This window comes from Eptatretus burgeri, chromosome 4 (assembly GCF_056783735.1).
Source record: "Eptatretus burgeri isolate ZD-2024b chromosome 4, Ebu_testis_v1, whole genome shotgun sequence".
NCBI classification, from domain to species: Eukaryota; Metazoa; Chordata; class Myxini; order Myxiniformes; family Myxinidae; genus Eptatretus; species Eptatretus burgeri.
This window is the reverse complement of record NC_140964.1, coordinates 119,320,041-119,339,707: the sequence shown is the minus strand read 5'-3', so window position 1 is coordinate 119,339,707 and position 19,667 is coordinate 119,320,041. Positions and strand designations below refer to the sequence as shown.

The following is a 19,667-nucleotide window of genomic DNA, read 5'->3' as shown; positions in this document are numbered from 1 at the left end:
ATTCAAGGACCACAAAAATGCTCCCCATTTCATAATGCATGTATATTTCCTGCTTTGTACTATTACGACGTAATGCCCCCAACTTTGAGGACGACCGTCCCATCTAAAGCCCTTACACACGTAGGCTGGAACCGAGACAAGACGGCTGTCCAATTTCGGTCCCAGATTAATCCGAGCAATTTTAGGTTGTGGTCCTTAATTTCCATGCATTTGGCGTCAGACATCTAGCATACCTGTTTTTAGTCCAGGAATCTGCACAATAAGCGTAAATGTTCAGCATAGAATGGCAGGAGGCATAGTGATGAAATAGCTGCGGGGCTGACGGTCAGGTCTCTAATTAACATGGTTACATACAGCATAGTCGAACACTCTTGTCCAGAATGATATCATTCCTTTCTAAAAAGGAATACTTGTAACCAAGAACCCTTTTAGCTCCCGGAGTTTCCCGTTCCAGTGCAAGCAAAAAGTATTATTAACTGAACAGTGTCAATGCAAATAAGTCTGCGGTACAAGTGATAAACAAAGCGCAAAAATGAACAAACAGAAATCGCGACACAAGTTATAACAAAGCACAAATATGAACAAAACTTGACGTGAGAAGTGTTGATCTTACCTCTCACCTTGCTGATGGTGGCTACCGATAAAAAAAAGTTTGCTCTAGAGGGATAGTCATCGTGATATATCTGGTAAAAAGCTAGCGCAGACAAAACTGTCAAATGTGCCACAATTCTCTCAACACTGTCACATGAAAACCTAGTTTGTTTCGTCACAGAATGTCGCAGTTTTTATGGCTTTTGTCAAATGTCACAAAATGTCACACCGTATGATTCCTGCATTTTAAATATGAAATAGGCAAAGCCGAGAAACGAACAAAACCCATGAGAATTACACTTTAGAATTAAACACAGTGGATTAGAACGGTTCTTTTTATTCATTTTTGATGGATGGAAGGAAGGAAGGAAGGACATACCCAAATATTGAAGCAGCTTCACCGCTTAAAAATTATCTCACTCCTCGCTGCGCATGCACAATCATGATGGATTCAGAGCCAAAGTGTGGCAAAACTGCAGGTTTGTTTTCCGATTCATATTCCAATCAGTTTTCAAATAGAACATTCAATTCAAATTTACAGTTACAGACAGACGGACTGATGGACATGAGCAAATTGCTTAATCCCACTTTTCGCTTCGTGGGTGTGGGGGGAACATACAAGGAGCAGTGTTTTTAAAAAAAACAAAAAGGGACAGGGAGGGGGTTGGGATCATAACAAACCTCAAAATTTTTCTCCCATTCTTTTTCTTTCTTTGTTCTCTCGTCCTCTGCCAGCTCTTCCTCCCTCTGCCGCTTTCTGATAAGGAATATACATTGCAATACATTCAATATATTGATAATCCTGTCATGCACATAAAACCAAATTCAGTTGTGTGGATGGATTCCATGACAAGAAATCCCTTGTGTAATGCAAGGAACGTGATTGGGGTGGGGGCAATAAAATTTGGGGAAATCTATTTGAAGAGATGGGAAAAGGGAATTGAATCTCTGAATATCCCTTATAAATAGTCCAGTCATTTAAACGTATGCACTCACACTAATTGCAAAAGATACATCCATCGATTCATACCCACAAACCTCCTCTGTGACATTCAAAATGATATAAGTGGGAGGGAAAACCCCCCCAAGATGGCAAAGTATAAAATGTCTCCCAAATATAATACAAGTAATCAAAACTCACCAACTAAAGGTTGAATGATGATCTAAAGACACGACGGCATTTTTGGCCTCCAGATATCCAATAGAAACAAAATAAAATGCATTGGATTAGCCCTTGCCAGCCATTTATGAAAGATAAAGGTCATTCTCCATTCCACAATTTTGCGCCGTTAAAAGGATCGATGCGTATTTCAACAAATAAATAACGTCAAACATTTTAAGAGTTTTAAAAGTGTGTCCAATGTCCATTCACCTCTCGTGCATCTCTCTTGCCTCTCTCTGCCTTCGGCTCACTTCAAGGTCAGCAAAAAGCTTCATTGTCTGTTTGTTGACGGCCACACGATACTGGAAGCAAAAAAGGTACAGCAGATGTAATATTGGACCATCGAGATCCTCACTCCAATAGTCTTGATCATTTTATTTCCAAACAGTCAGGTAAAACCATTCTTTTGGATCACGTGCACATGTCAGAATCAAAAATAATGTGCAAACAAGGTTGAAAGATCATGGCACGACTTGAAAAATAAACTCACAGCTTCTGGACTTTGCTCCTCAGGCACCAATTGTGGCTTTCCTTCCTTCTTCAGATGCTTCTTTCTTTCTTTTATCTGTGTTCAGAGGAGAGATTAAACAAATCTTAATAAAATAAACAAATTTTGGTAATCAATTTAATCATTCACATGTATTCGGCAACTGAATGTTGGCGTACATATCTGTGATGGCCCCTGTAGATTGAGAAACAGTTAGAATGTGACCAGGGGACCAGGGTACCAGGATATAAGCACATTATGGCTGATACCTTTACCGTTCAAAATGCACTTTGAGATCTTTAAAGTCTTCAGATGAATTAGAGCAAATGCGGGGAGGGGGAAACGAGTTTAAACATCACCTCTAAAGGATGGCATACTCATTGACACAACACTGAGGAAGCAAATCATACCGCTAACTTATAATCAGGACAAGAATCAAATCGAGACAAGAAGGTTCCACCATCCTGTCAACCCTTTATTTATGAGCAGGATTCAAAAAGCTCCAATCACGGGGTATTTGTCATCACCCTAGAGCAACAATACTTTTGTTTTTTGCAGATTGTAAAGTTGTATGTTTGATAAATACCGTTGGTTTCATTCAGCCGACCTTTTGGTGTTTCAGAGGATATTCGAGAAGTTTACAATAATATAAATCAAACATCAGCGTCATCAAATGTTCATACAAAGAAGGCGCAAAGAAATCAGGAAATGTGTGGTTGCCGTGTGTGTACTCATTCTACAGAAGCCAATTGAGTGGCTGATGTGTGGAGGTGAGTCCCATGAGGATGACTCCCGCACAGCAGGATGCCCAGTCGATAAAAATGACCAACAAACCTTTGCATCGGTCAAAGCATGAATCATGGAGGGTCACTGTGTGGAGATCACCAGAATATCGACAGAACTTGGAATTTCTCAAGGCAGCATTTTCAACATCATCCATGAACACTTGGTCATATCTAGGGTGTCAGCACAATAGATCCTCTGAAGCCTCAACACTGATATTTGACATGCTTGGTGTTGGCTTAATGGTTAAGGTGGTGGGCTTGGGATCTGAGGGTCCTGAGTTCAAATCCCACTCAGCTGTTGAATTGATATCAGGTGGGGTTAACTCGGCCTGTCATCCTTCCGAGGTCGGCAAAATGAGTGCCAGCATGCTGGTATCCTGTGTCGGAGTGGCGACCCATCCAGCATTGTGCCCAATAGCCAAGGAGACTGTTTAGGGAGCACAAACGCTCTACACAGAATATGGTCCCAATGGATGGATATTTGACCACAATGACTGGCATTGTGTGAGCTTTTGAAACAGCACAATGCAGACCCAGCCAACTTTATCACCTGGTAAGGAATGACAAACCGTGGTTTCCTGAAACCAAAACAAAATCCATGCCATGCAAGCACAAAGGATCAGCAACATCCAAATTTCACACCAAACCTTCAACCAGCAAGATCATGGCTTTAATTTTCTGAGATGTTGAGGGAATCCTACAGATTGCTTCATCGAGTTACAAAGTGTATGAAACCCATGTTGCAGAGACTGCCGTTTGTCTTGCATGCGAGTATTTTGACAATTGAAAGTCCCACCTGCATGGCCACAGATTTGCCAAAAATGAGGAACTGACTGCAGCATTCACTATATGGCTGAAGAAGCAACCTAAACACTTTTTGAATGAGAAATGGTACAAGAGCAATGAAGTTAGGATCACTATTAGAAAATAAAAAAGTTGGTGCATCTTGGATGACCATGAGCATCTTGCTCCTAGAACTTTTTGAACACCCATTGTAAGCAAGACGGAAACCGAGATGGACATGGTGGGGGAAATGGGAAAATAAAATTTGTAGAGACAGGAGAAACGATGGTGAAGATGAGGACAAATTTTGATCATCAAATATTTGATTTGAGGACATTAGCAAGATGACTCATTGCTCTCAACAGCTCTACATGTGCACACAAACCAAAAAAAGCATTGTCTGGAACACTTGATACTTTCCTTCTTCCCATTAAAATGTATTAACCCTGTTGATCAAATTTGAAGATCTGTCCCACTTCTCACCGCTCTATCCACAGTCTCTCGAGCTGCAGACAAAACCTCTTGGCACCGCTGCCTTGTCTCCTCATCTTGCAAAGACTTGTATGCACGATCAACAGCTACACAGAAACAGAAATAAAAAGATTGAATTGTACTCAAGTGGTACGAGCTAACTCCACAGCAGTTGCGATGAATCTACTGTTTCATGACAAAACAGGAAGTGTCAGAAATTAAGCAGAGTTGATGGATGAATTGATCGAGTGAACCTGGTTTCAGCAAAAATAAAAACATAAAAAAATCCTCAAAAGAATTTTCTGCAGCAGTCTTGCAACCTGCTCACCGTGCTTGTGATACAATGATGGTTGGCTGTTTCCAATGCATCATACCAGTTGTCATCAGCCCTGGTTCAACAATTTATCTTCTTGGCCAAGAAGAGAATAAACAACAAGAGCTACATTCAAAGTACATCACCCCCATGCCAAATAAATAAATAACAAATCCTCCAGCATGTGACATTGCCGAGGCGCCTTAGGCTTCCTGCGATGCCGCCTCGCAGCACGTGGAGACGGAATTGGGAGGGAGCGGTGCACTTCCGAGGTGAATGAATACAAATGATACTCGCCGTGCAGAACATGGAGACGGAATTGGGAGGGAGTGGTGGACAAAAATTAATTGCATAATTAAATAAATAATAATCACAAAATAATTAATTTATTAATCAATTGGATAATAGCATACCCAAACCACCACCATTTCATCCGGATCGATAACTTTTTTGAAAATCAAGTAATTCATTGAAAAAATGAATAAATCTGTTACTTGATTAATCAATAAGTCAAAAACACCTTTTATAGCAAAATTACTTGGTCATTGTTATGTCCAAATATCAGTTTCCTAGCTAAAAAGGTGCCTGAGATGTTGCCCAGAAGAGAAAGAAAATAAGTAATTAATTGATGAATCAAAAAAAAAAAAATACTGTTTTTGCCAAAACAGATCTTCATTTTTGTCACCAAATTTCAGCTTCCAAGGTCAAAGAATGGCTGAGATATCGCCCGGACAAACAAACGGAGTAAAAACTGAGTACTCCCTAACTGTGGTGCCTGGTGTTGACGTCATGCATCGCCTAGATATGGAATCGGGAAGGAGCGGTGTACGACAGCTTTGTCAAAGTCGCATGGCTCAATGGGGAAGGTTTTCACAGAAACCTCCAGAAGTTAAAGTACGGTCGAACTTGGGAAAAGCGAAAGACAACGCAAAACTGAGTAGAGCCAACTCTCAGTCTGAGAACATCGGCTACAAAGAATGCCACTTTTGTCCACAGGACTTGCTGATTGATGTACGTTTTGATTTATTGAAATGCCTTTGTACTGTTTTATGTCCATATGCATATACAGTGACTAGAAAGTCTAGACCACCTTTCAAAATTTTCATCTTTTGTTGCCTTACAGCCGATAATTAAATTTCATTAAATCAGACATTTTTGTCACCTTTATTTACACATCGCAACCCACAACTTCCAAGTTAAAAACAAATTCTACAAATTTCAGAAAATTAATTAAAAATACAAAACTACAATATCTTCGTTGGATAAGTGTCCACCCCCCTTATAAGAGCAATTGTAAACGAGAAGGGCACTCGGTAGAGCGCATACCTCCGCCACGTAATGCCTGATCCATGAGAACATATCGGGCCCATTACATTTCTGAAATATCATGCCAGACAGTACTATATCGTTTTGGTCCCATCTCTCAATGGTGAAGAATCACTTAAAAAATTATCAGATCCGGATCCAGATTCAGATCTTCACCAAAATTGAACCAATTCTTCCTTGTCACACACCCAATATGTCCACCAAGTTTCATCCGAATCCGTCCCCAACTTTTTGAGATATCATGCTATATAAAATATTTGGTCCGATCTCTCAATGGTGAAGAATCACTGAAAAAAATTACAGAAGTCGGATCCGGATCTTCACCAACATCGAATCGGTTCGTCCTTGTCACATACCGAACCTGTCCACAAAATTTCATCTGGATCCATCCCCAAATTTTTGACATATCATGCACACAAAAAGATAAACAAACAGACAGATAGAAAGGGGTGAAAACATAACCAGCTTCACCTTCGGTGACAGAAGTAACTAACATGTAAAAAAAAATTATATATATATATATATATATATATATATATATATATATATATATATATATATATATATATATATATATATATATATCATGTCAACATTGAAATAAATATGTAATTTAAACAATAACACAAGAGTTTTACCTTGTAAATTTATTCCAAAACAGCGAGGTGGGTAAGGGAAAACACATTACGTACTCGTTCGTACTGTACTCTTATAAACACACAAGACTTAGCTCGGTATTATAAACACAACTATAAAACACAAGACTGAGCTGACCTCTTTCAAAATAATGCTGGCTCTGGCGTTAAAACTCTAACAACTCTATTTCTTCACACAATGTCATCACCTTTCTCTGCCTTTTGACATGATCAATTTTGTCGAGAGTTTTACGTTTGGGTGCTATTATTAACTGTTGTGCATCCACTCGATCTTGGAGACCGAGTATTACAGGATCTCTGTATGTCATTTCCCATTCGATGACGATTCATTATTAAAAACTTAGCTTCGTTCCGGTATGCTGGTCTGATTACGACAATTAACGGTGCGCAAAAAATAACAAAAGGCTGGTAATGGGATGCAATTGTACATGCGGACCCAAACGACGACTCATGTCAGCTCAAAAGCCACGATTGGTTGAAATTAAACACCGCGATAATGAAATCGGAACAAATAGGTTGCCCGCGATTGGTAAAAACCAGTGATATTTGAGGGTCTACTGGATAGTTATACATGTATAAACAGCGATGCTGACAAGAAACAAGCGAACGTTTCACCAATTGTAGCACCAGCAATATAAAGGCACTTTCGAAAAGAGAGGTTGCACACACAAAGCATCAGTCAGCAGGTTGTGTAACAATGTAATTTAACACCATGCAAATATTGAATAATGTCCAATGCAGCACCAAACAAAATAACAACTGGATCTTACATTTACAGTTTGCAATTATATTGCAAAATTGCAGATGAGAAACAAACATAAAATTTAATTTATGTCATTGGAATGCTTTATATAAAAATTTGTGTATATATATATATATATATATATATATATATATATATATATATATATATATATATATATATATATATATATATATATATATATATATATATATATATTACACAACCAGTCAAAAGTTTTTGAAAACCCCCATTTTTTCAGTTTTTACTGAAATTTAAGAAGTTCAATTCCAGTGAATAACCTCAAATGGTACAAAGCAAAGCGGTAAACTGCCAGAGTTTAAAAAAGAGGTTTAGGTTACCAAAAACTGAAAAATAATGTAAATTTCAGAGTTGTTAAAAAAGGCCCTTTTCAGGGAACAAGTAATTGGTTCGCAACTGCAGCTGTTCTGCAGCAATGGAAGCAAATTAAGCCTTGAAAGTTGATGCAAACAATTCCTACAGGTGTCCCAACTTTTGTTGATTAGTTACAAACCCTCTGTCTGTATAAAACAGTGTTGGAAGAGACTGTGTTGCTACACCCTCTGAAGCATTATTTGGACAATATTGCACTGCAGGAAGTAGTATATTGCTGCAATAATGACAAGAAAAAGACAATTAACAAAGGAAGACAGACAGACCATTATAACCCTTAAAAGTGTCGGTCTTTCCTTCAGAGAAATTGCAAAGAAGCCAAGGTGTCAGTGAGTACAGTTTACGACACCATCAAAAGGCACTTGGAAACTGGAGGAAACTGACAGGAAGAGGTCTGGCAGAGCTGACAGGAAGAGTCTGTAAAAAGGGGAGGGGTAGTGTTACGGTTGTGGAATTTCACAGAACACCGTAAAAGGTCCTTAGTTAGTTATGCCGATAACTCCGTGTTCACTTAGATTTCCCCACCGTTGTTCAATGGAATTATTCGTGTGGGCAGGACTGTGAATCTTCAGGTACCCGTTTTTCTTTGCTATCGTTATTTTGGACAAACCACAATGCCAGCCACAACAACCACAACCAACTTCTCCACAACCGCAGACATCTCCACGAACACCAAACAACTCCCGCCCCAATTTCTCTGGTAAACAAGATTGACGGTTGGGAAACAATGGGTCGGTCGGATGGAAGAGAGTGTCTGTCGGGGTTCGGAGAAGCCAAGGAGCTGCGTGGAGGTCTGGGCTCGTGTCAGAGTCGGAGGCTTAGAGCAGTCAGTCGGGGGAGGTCCGGGCGTCGTGAAGGAGACGTGGGCTGGAGGTACAACCCTGCCTGCCGTGTCGCGCAAGCCTGCGCGTTTGTGTGGGGAGAGCCGGAGAGAGCTCGCATGCCACGGAGAAGGTGCGCGAAGCGCGAATAGCTGCCGTGGGGACGGGACGTCGCGACTCACCCAATCAAGTCACCACGAGGGTGCAGGTAACCTGCACGGTCTCGTGGGACTCGTTCGGTCTGCCAAGTTCCACGCCATAAAGGCCTACGGGCCCAGCCTGACCCCCTTGTCTATGAGGGTGATCTTTTTGTTTCTGTGTGTGAATGATGTGGTGCCGAGTCCCGACAAGTAGAACTGTTAAGTGCCTGTAAATAATAACAATAGTCGGTTGTAGTGCTCTGTCCTTGCTCGTATTTTGTGCCCATCCCACACATTGCTTGCTTGGTTGCATGCCTGCATGCGTGTTTCATCAATCGATTGCATTTATTGTTGTGTGTGTGTGTGTGTGTGTGTGTGTGTGTGTGTGTGTGTGTGTGTGTGTGTGTGTGTGTGTGTGTGTGTGTGTGTGTGTGTGTGTGTGTGTGTGTGTGTGTGTGTAGAAATAAATGCGCTTCTTTAAATGTATCCCGTTCGTCGTGTCATTTTCCCCCATTGAAGTGCCATATTGTTTTTTCGGAATACTAGTTGGTTTTGGAATACCAATAAATAGAATCGGGTCCGGCGAGGTCTGGCGATAATACCCGCTCGGTTATCCCAGAACGGAACGAACCGCTTAAGCGGTTTGTGACCAAACAGGCCTTCGCCGAGGTACGGTCCCTCGGTATGTTAAACACGCGAATACTTAGGTATATCGATATTCGGCGATTGACCCTATTTCGCGTGTGTAGAATACGGACTGGGCCATGGTGTGCGTTGAAGGCACACCCGTGACTGGTTCTCGGCGTTGTTTCGGTAAGTCACGACTGAATTGCTCGTTCGGTGGGCGAGCGGCCGTTATTAGTTAACGCGGTCACTACCACGCCGGGCGGGCGTAGATTCGTAGTAATACATATATTCAGACAATTTGCATGTTTCGACTTTGATAGATAAGAAAAAAAACAAACTGTGTTCAATACAAATAAATACACCTTTATGAAAAAAGAAAATCTTATTTCAAAATAACCAAATTCATGTACAACTGGAGGGGGATCACTCGGTAGAGTGCAAAACCTCTGCCGCCAATACTGCTAGGTCACTCAAGTGAACCTGATATCCTATTCATTCAATTTGACATCAACAGTGCTCAGAGAGTTATAGTTTGCAACTTTCCCTTTTACTTTTAACTTTTACATACTCAATTAATTCGTCATAACTAGATTCCTTGAGACAGAAATTGATTTTACGTGGGTATATCCACCTGAAGTTCCCAAATCAGCCGCAATTATTATTTGGCCTGTTTATTGTTGGAAATCACTTATAACATGGAGAAATGCAAAAAAATAAAAAAATAAAAAATAAAAAAAAATAAAAAAAATCGAAATTTTGTTGAAAAAAAAAGTTGCAAAAATTAATTTTTTCTCTAACAAATTTTTTTTTGGGGGGGAGGGGGGGTGGAAATCACTTAAAACATGTAGAAATGCAAAAAAAAAAAAATTCAAATATTTTTTCAAAATGGCCGCCATAGCGGCCATATTGGATTTTGGACAGAGTCCAAAATCTAATGGCATGATCCTTGGACCATACCTAACCTCCCCACCAAGTTTCGTCGAAATCCGTCGAGGAGTTTTTCTGTAATATTGTTCACAAACAAACAAACAGAAAGGGGTGAAAACAGTAACCTCCGATGGCGGAGGTTAACAAGAAAGAGAGCAATCATAGATTGCAGACCCTCGCCAGGACCTCTTTTGTGTGGTGTATTTTGTGTGGAGTTTGTGTACAGGTGTGTTTCATTATTGATGAGACAATTAGAACAGTTTTTTTTAATTGATGTTTTAAAAATTGTGAATTGTTAAATTAAATTTAAAATGGGATTAAAACAAATTGAATTCAAATCAAATGGAAGACCAAATAGGTACAGTCCTGCATTGGAGTTACCAGAAGAAACCCAAATAAGCAAAACGCAAAGATGGAGTTAGCAGGAGGAACCTGGATAGGATTTCCCATCTCAGCTGCTACTCCTCTACCCTCAAACCCATCCAGGCGCAGCCAAGTGAACCTTTATAAAAAAAAAAAGACAAAAATAACCCACATCAAGAAATCAAATTATTCTGGCTGCCAGACCATGTATCCGATAAAGTTGAAATTTAAAAAAAAACATGTATTCCCCATCACTACTGGATCATAAATGCGAAGTTTCATGTCCATTGATTAAGCAGTTTCAGAGAAAACATTCTTTAATAGAAATTCTTCAATCCAATACAGCTGTGCAAAGCCATGTGACATATGTCATATGTGTGAACCTTTTGTTCCTCATAGATAGGAGGACATATGTGTAAAGTTTCACCTCAATCTGTTCAGCCACTTCAGAGAATAAGATTTTTGAAGGTTTTTTTTATTTTTTTTTTCAAACAATATGGCTGCCGAATCAGGCGACCAATGGTGTCATCAATATTTTTTCTGTGGCCATTTTATCCCAAGATTACCCTCAAAAAATTTATACTGATCAGATGTAGTGTTCTACTGATGCAATTGTGACGTCACAACAAAGGCACCTATGATGTCAAAAAAAAAAATAACTCATTCCCCATGAGTACTTCCAATGGCAAGTTTTAATTTTTCCTTGGTGCTGTTTCAGAGATAGAGGTCCAAAGTTTTTCTGTTTTTCCAACATGGCTGCCACACCACGTGACCTATGATGTCATAATTACGTATAAAACCATTATATATATATACATATATATATATATATATATATATATATATATATATATATATATACATATATATACATATATATACATATATATATACATATATACACACATGTGATGTTAGTTAGGAAGCAAGAATAAGTTCCCCAGTATATAATTGCCCCCTGTGACTTTTTTCCTGTCTTTATAACCAGAAGCATTATCATAAACAAGCAAATGTGCCGAGCAGGCAGTAGCCTCCAAGGGTGATGATGGGCGAAGTCACGCTTCCCCCCCCCCCCAAGGCTGATTGATGGGCGTGAAGTCAGAAGCTAGCAGAGCAGGCAGAAGCCCCGCCTTCCCGGGTTTCGTGCGAGCAGGCCATGCCCTGGAGGCAGAGGATTGTTGGGTGGGGAATCAAAAGGCATCAGACCCAGTCAGACAGAGATTGGAGTTCAGGGTGAGCGCACGCACGAAGCAAGATGCTAGCCTTTGGCTCTTGGTTGAGTTGTGAGAAACGGACCCCAAACCTCGTGCATGTCATAGCAGGTCGGTGAGGACGATTGATGCATGAAGCGGCTGCACTGGGGCTCTGAGTCTTGGTGTTGAGTGCCGCTTGCGGATTGCCTGGCGTGCGTTTGTCCCACTACGAGAGAAGCAACGGGGCACCTCGATTCCAAATTCCACAAAGACCAGCTCTGGGCCAAGTTAAGTGCAAGAATAGTTGAAAAGGATGGGTTTTCTTTTTTTGTTTTCCCTTTGTATTTGAATCCGTGTGACGAGATGTCCCGACTTTAGGATATATGTACTTCACGTTTTTATCATCACCTTTTGAATTATTGTCCTTTGTAAATATTTGTTTATTTTCATTAAATGTGTTCATTTAAAAAAAGACTGGAGCCATGTATTTGTCGTGGGGTTCGAGTATACACCTCCCTTGTGCTATCCTGGTGCAGCGCCCCCTGTGCTGTGCTCCTCTACCCCTCCGCCATTGCCCCATGCCCTTCCAGCATGCGTGATCATCTCCAAGGATCAACGTGTCTGCCTCCTATTCATGAGGAAGCGCTCGGCCGTCCGGGGGCTGGCTGATAACCGGCCATCACCATAAATTGGGTCAGGGGGTTAACCTGGGCCGCCAGCACCACGACAATACCTTACCTGAAATGTAAATTTCAGATTATCTAAAAACACAAGCAGAGGTTTTGGGTAAACTGATGATGCTGCTCATAACTTCCATATATATATATATATATATATATATATATATATATATATATATATATATATATATATATATATATATATATATATATATATATATATAAAACACATGAATGTGTCTCAGACTTTTGTACAGTAATGTATGTCTATATTCTATATGGAGCTACAAAAAATGACTGGGGGGGGGGGGGGTTAATGATGGGTCAGTTATTGAATGTTATCTTCTCATGAATGTTTGGGTAAGTGTTTTGCAATCCCAGTTATAAATTATGAGAATTTGGTGTATGGGAAAACTCCTTGCTGGCTGAGCCACTCTCGCTTTTCCCTTTTGTTTGTGTTGGGATTAGAATTCAGAAGATGGGGAAACGTATTCTTCATGCCTCACGGCCAAGAAGAGTGCATGATGTTGCAAGTCCAGTTGCTGTTTCATCACAACATACAAACTCACTTTTAAACATGTCGAAGGCAAGAAGTTACGAAATATTGTGAATGATTTTCAGTTCACACTATGGGTATGTAAAAGAGGTTGCTTTAAATGATAGCACAAAAAGTGGAATGAATAAAGGAATGCAAGCAACACAGTAGGTGAACAGAATTGAACATATTTACATATTTGTTCATGAAACGTTTTATTTTTTTCTTCTTCTTCAAAGCAAGACTCATGGAAGAGCACTATTTATTTCCAATATATAAATAACAGATTAAAATTTGTCTGCTTGTGGAAATCTTGCATTTTGCAGTGTACGTCATGATATATTTATATTAAAAAGTGTAGTTAGGATAGGAGGAACAACTTGCCTTTTAATGACACTTTCCTTTTCTATCATTACTGTTTAAAAACCTGTGTACTTCTTAACCTCAACAATTATGCAGCGCTTTATTCCAAAAACAACCTGTGCCACATATCACTGTATGTAAGAGTTGACAAAAATAACTAATTTAAGCAAAGCAAACCTTCAAATGCTTGTTGTGCTTTGGAAGCACATTCCTGGTTCTTGTCAGGATGAACAAGAATAGACAGCTGTGTGGAAAAACAAAAAAAAGAAAAAGAAAATTGTAAAGCGAAAAGGAAGAATTTGTGACAAAGTAAAGATGCAAAGTAGCAACTCTGAAAAATGTGGCAATATTCCTAAACATTATGACAAGAGGGCCTGAAAATTCAACAGAACAATATAAAAGAGGTAAACAAGATACGATTTGGCATAAAGAAAAGTTAATCTGCAGACATTAAAAACAGACACAAAGGAAAGCCTCCATTCGGCTGTGCGACAATCCACCATGGTAAAGGATGAACTGGAAAAAATACAGAACCTATACTATTGGTTCACAAGTCAGTAAGTGACCACTATATTCGTTATGGGTGTGTGTCTGTCTATCTGTCTGTCCCGAGCATAGCTCCGTGGATTTTGATCCGATCCTGATAAAATTTGGGTGGGAGGTTTATATCATGATCTAGTTGTGTTTTCCTGAGAATGGGCGTGCTGCACCCATTATGGGCAGAGCCACGCCCAAAAAAATGGATGCGTTTTTAGGGGGTAGCCGATTTCAAGTTAAATCTTCTCCGAGGGGGTTTGTCGAATCTGGCAGGGGTTTCGGTATTTGGTTAGCCCAATGGCACCTGCATAGCCCCACGGAGCTCGATTTTTCATTTTCGTCCAAAGGTCAAGGTCACAAGGTCACAAACTTAGAAAATGTCAAAAAAAAAAATCAATAAATTGGGCATCGAGCTCCTCGGGTTTTCAACTGTTTCGAAAGAAAGTTGGTATGCAAGTAGTGCTCTTCGAGTACTACAACTTTCATCATTTACGTTTTTCCCGATTCCCGCCAGTTTGCCCGTGGCGTCCCCTCGAAGGTCAAAAAACAAAAAAGGCAAACCGTGTACATTGCTTGTGAACCATCACAGTCTCCAGACTTGTTTAATATAAAACCCTCATTCATCACTCAAATGCTACATTTTTGGCACAGATTACCTTGAATAGGCCAATTCTTAACTGTGCTAAAACGCCATGCTCCAAATGCTTGCCAGGGCGCTGCAATCACACTTCGATTCGACGGTCAGAAATGGTTGATCATTCCGACGCATTCCACTGGAGGAATCAAGCGAATTTCCTCGGCAATTGTTGCTTCGAGTTCTTCAATGTATTGTGGTCTTCCTCTGTAGACGTTGTTCTTCAGACAAACCCAAAGATAGAAATCTGGTGGTGACAGATCTGGTGAGTGTGGAACCCATTCAACAGCAAGTCTTCACCTGATGACTGTCACAAAAGTGCATGTTGAGCCAGCTCAGTGAATCATTTGAAGTGTGGGGAGTTACTCCATCCTGTTGAAACCATTGTCCCCTCTCTCAACCCCCCCCCCCCCAGCAACTGCCTCGAGCCGTCCAAAACTTCCCAAGAAGTTGGATGTAACATTTCATGTTGAGAGTCAATGCCTTGCCCGTGTCATCCTGAAATGATAAAGGGCCGAAGATTCCACATTTAGTGATTGCGACCCAGGCAGTACATTTTTTTGATTAGAGATCGCTTAAACACTACATCTGGGGGAGGAGGCGGAGGGTGAGGGTCAATCCCCAGTTCCTGGATCAATGATAGTCACCAGGATGGGGGACACAAATTATCCATGTAAGTGTGTGTCATGTAGCACCACGTCCAGGTAGGGGAGGGAATTACAAGTCCCCACCCTTTACAGTCCTACATTTCTGTCCCCATGTTTTCCAGTGCAGTGAGGCATTTTGAATTTATAAAAAGTAGGTACGTTTTTGCTTCAGACATAACCCGGGCTTTTTTTTTTAGCTTATACAGAGCTTGCAGTTGCCTATACACCACCCAAATAGAAGGTATGCATCTGAAGAACGTGTCGCATGCTTTTCTTTTCTTTTTTGTATACATTGTCAAGGCTTGTATGAGAGCGAACACACAACACACAGCAAGGGGGGCATTAGACGTTTTGGGGCGGGAAAGGGAAGGACAAAACAATGGGGAACAGAGACATTAGGAGATCTGTACAAAGGAGAGGGATGGGGTGGGGAACACGGGGTATACAAGATGGACACTACAGGGACTTTCAGGAAGGAAAGCAGGGAATTTGAAGGAGGTGGGTTTGGAGTGGATTAACGGGGGTAGAAAAGATCGAGGATTTGGATGGGGGAGGATAAGAGGTGGTGGTGAACAGCTGTTTTGAAAGGTTGGAGGGAAGAATGGGATTGAAGAGAGTGTGGGATTTATTCCAAAGGTGGGAAAACAGAAGAATGAAAGAGTGAAGGTGAGCAGCGATTCGTGATTTTGGTAGTTTTACCAGAAGGGGTTGCCGGCGGACCTGAAACGCCCTGTGGAAATATGGGGAGGGGGGCGGGCAGGGGGATGGGGGGTGGACATATCGCAGACAGTGCAGGGTGGCGAGACCGGAGAGGAGAAAGGTAGAAGATAAAGACCACTGACCTGCCTGCGGTGAGAGAGAGAGGCCCAAAGACTCAGCCTCATCGCGGGAGATGCCAATGATCTTAAATGCCTTGGTTTCCACTGCATGAAGCCGAGAAAGGTGAGAGGCAGGAGCACCAGTCCAGAGGGGAGAGCAGTACTCCATCAGGTTGCAGACGAAAGCTTTTTATGTGGTCAGGAGCTCAGGTGGACGGAGGAAGGACTTTGCACGACGGAGGATTCCCAGTCGGCGATTGGCTTTGGAGGCCAGGCTTTCCCAGGAAAGATCATGGCAGAGAGTGAGACACAGAAGCTTGAAAGAAAGGACTTCTTCCAGAGGATTGTTGAGAAAGCAGATGGTGGGGGGAGGGGGGGTTCAAAGCGATCCTTTCGGAGAGACAAAGTGAGAGTGTGAGATTTGTCCAGATTGAAAGACATGTTCCACATGTTGGACTCGTTTGTGATTTTACCGAGATCTGCAGAGAGTGAAGAAGCTGCTGCTTGCCAGTCTGAGGGATGGCTGATGGTGTGGCAGAGGGTGGAGTCCTCAGCAAAGAGATAGAGTATTTTCCAGAGTCAGAGAAATCATTAATGAAAACCAGAAAAAGAACAGGGCCCAGAACACTGCCTTGAGGAACTCTAGCCTGGACAGGAAGAGGGGATGAAAGAACTCCATTTCGGGCCACACGGTGACTGCGACAGGAGAAGTCTACGAGCCATGAGTGGAGATGGCCTTGGATACGATAGGAAGAGAGTTTGGTGAACAGGGGCAGGGTGCCACACAGTGTCAAAAGCACGCGATATGGATTTGTGCCACACGCTTGGAACAAGATCGCCCATATGGTGGATACGCTGCTGGTAAATATAAATAAGCAATTCAAAGTTGTGCGTCGGTAGTTGATGTGGTAAAATTTATATAAATAAATCAGTTGGTTTTTTTTAACAAATCAAATCTGCACAGAGGTTTTAGTAAAAGCTACAGAACTTTCACAGTCTTCCTTTGAAGTGTCAGGCCGACAAAAGTTGATCAAAATACTGCAACATGTGGCGAGTTGAGGTAACCCTTCCTCTCGTCATCCACCACATTCATTTTGTGTTTTTTCTTGTATGCAGTGTTGAAGCTGGTGGAGGAGCTAGAACACAAAATTAAAAAGGACATAGCAGAATGGAAAAAAAAACAGCATAAAGAGGTGGGGGACACACCAACAGGAAGAAAATAGAGGGAGACTTGGATAAATAAAGGGATTATGGGGAAGAACGAGAGCAAGGGGAGGACACTGGAGGTGAACAAGATGGATACAGCCACAACTCTTAATCACAGAGGTACAAGTGAAAAATGGAAACTTGGAAAGAGGTGGGCTTGGGGAGGGTTAATGGGGGTAGAAGAGATCAGGTTTGTGGATGTTAATAATGACCTGAAATGGTGGTGAACAGCTGTCATGCTCATCTGGAGGGAAAATGTGATCAAAGAGTGAGAAAGATCGTTCCACAAGTGGGAGAAAGTGGAACGAATAAATGGAGGTGATCAGTGAGTCTGCATTTTGGGAGTTTTACTGGAAGGGGGTTACTGGCAAATTGCATGCACCCTGAAGAAACTTGTGGGGTGGGGGAGGGAGAGGTGAGATCATGGAAAGGGAAGAGAGTGCAAGACCAGAGAGGAGGTGGTAGCAGAGAGACACCATCAGATCATCTACGTGGCACCTTGCTGTCTGCGATGTGAAAGTGATAGGCTCAGAGACTCAGCTTCATCGTAAGAGATTCCAATGATTTTGAAAGCCTTGGTTTCCATGGTGTCAAGATGAGCAATGTGTGAGGAAGGGGAGCCAGCCCATAGGGGAGAACAGTAATCCATCAAGCTGCGGATGAAGGCCTTGTAGGTGGATAAGCGTGGAGGTGTGTCAAGGAAAGTTTTTGCACGATGGAGGATGCCCAGTTATGGACTGGTTTTGGAGGTCAACTTAGATACGTGGTTTGACCAAGAAAATCATGGCTGATCATGAGGTTGTTGCATCTGTAACGACTGTATAAATATTTTGTGAATGATGCACACATGTCCCAAATGCTAAAGGAGGAACTAACAGAGCAGCCACATTTGTCATACCGGTTCAGCATCCCCTCCATCCCACCTCCCAATAAAATTATGTCCACCACCACTTCTGTCAACCACAAATCCTGATGGGTGAACCTATGCACCATGATGGCTGGCTTATTAACACTTAGGCTGTACGACTTTCACCCCACTGGATACTGTTCCGGATAAAAATGACGGTGGCAAGATGAGCGCAACAATCGATTTCAGCAGGGAGCAGAGTCATCTTCAGACTGGAAAGAATACGGGACACAGTGGTTTGGCGCATTGCTGATGGAGCACCACAGAGAGTCGTGACGCACAGCATAGTCGACAGTGAACCGTGCAGCAGAGAGCAAGCCGGAGAGCTATGGGCGCTTGGATTGATGGCCAGAGTGGAGGAACTCACTAAATCACACGCGGGATACTGGAAAGATCAGCCGTGTGGCACCCTTGCTATTACTTTCCTTTTATTCTCACCTTCGCATCTTTGATCTTTCACTTCTTTATTTGATTCTACCAACATTCCTGACCTAAATCATACATCGTATAAAGATGTGTGGCCATAATTAAAGGTATTAATTTTCCTTAACGATGCAATAGGTCCATGTTCATCCGCTGTTGAAGCTTCCATCAGGATTTGTACCCCGTGTCGTTTGGAGAGTAAATTATTAAATACGTGTGATTATTGCAAAATCATTGTCACCATTATTTTCATCAAATTGCTCAATAGCAGTGATAGGGCACCATCCACCAGCACTCAGTGCAGCAGCATCCATTGCTTTCAGTTCAAAATGGGTCACATGATGATGGTTTAATTTGACTTCTCACCAATCGGCAATTTTGGGGCGAAGTCAGACGGACGTGTGACACCATGAGACAGTCGTGGCAAGTTGCAACACTCACGAAGTGATCAACTACAAATCCCCCAAGGAGCTATATTTCCAAAGTTAGCATATCTTAACCCACCCATATACTGTTATGGATTTGGAAGCCTCTTGCACACAGTCAGCAGTCCCAAAGTTTAGTTATTTCGTTAAGTATATGTGTATAGTTAGAATCCATCCCCTGTGTCTAACAGGAATTTCATGTGTGCGATGCGAGTTATTTTGTAGTTAATTTTTTTTTATTTTTAATATTCCCCAACAACAACATCCTGCTTCGTTCCACCACCCAACCAAACCTTCGCACACCGCCTCTACTACCCACGTGTTTTTGGCTGAAGGCGTGGGTGGGGCCTCCATCGCCCCAGATCGAGGCTCTGCTCGGAAGAAGGGCAGGGAGTGTTTCCTCCAGCCAATGGACGAAGAGCGAGCAAAGCCGAGGTGCTCCAGCCAATGGGAAGCCAGAAGGCCAGAAACGACGACAGAACCTCTTCGGGGGGCGGGCCACCGACATGCCACCCGTCCAATGGGAGGCAGAGTAACCTCAGGACGGATCCCTCCCGCCTCGCAGAAGGGGTGGAATAATTTGTCAGTGTGATCCGTCTGGTCTGCTGGCCATCTTAGTCTTGGTGCTGGCTGGGGTCTGCCGCTTCGTCTTGGTTCCTTGGTGCTTGGTTGTCCGTGTGGGTTTGAATCC

At 41.9% G+C, this 19,667-nt stretch overlaps 1 protein-coding gene across 2 annotated transcripts in view; it reads right to left on the bottom strand.

Annotated features, from left to right (window-relative positions):
* DNAJC8 (DnaJ heat shock protein family (Hsp40) member C8) overlaps positions 1 to 19,667 on the bottom strand; it is a 36,281-nt gene that overhangs the window by 11,521 nt on the left and 5,093 nt on the right. For both annotated transcript variants that reach the window (XM_085879872.1, XM_085879873.1), the window contains exons 4-8: positions 13,557 to 13,623; positions 4,292 to 4,386; positions 2,244 to 2,318; positions 1,964 to 2,055; positions 1,273 to 1,348 (exon numbers count right to left, since the gene is read on the bottom strand). In XM_085879872.1, coding sequence (XP_085735998.1) covers positions 1,273 to 1,348; positions 1,964 to 2,055; positions 2,244 to 2,318; positions 4,292 to 4,386; positions 13,557 to 13,623 — 405 coding nt within the window. The remainder of the gene's footprint in view (positions 1 to 1,272; positions 1,349 to 1,963; positions 2,056 to 2,243; positions 2,319 to 4,291; positions 4,387 to 13,556; positions 13,624 to 19,667) is intronic.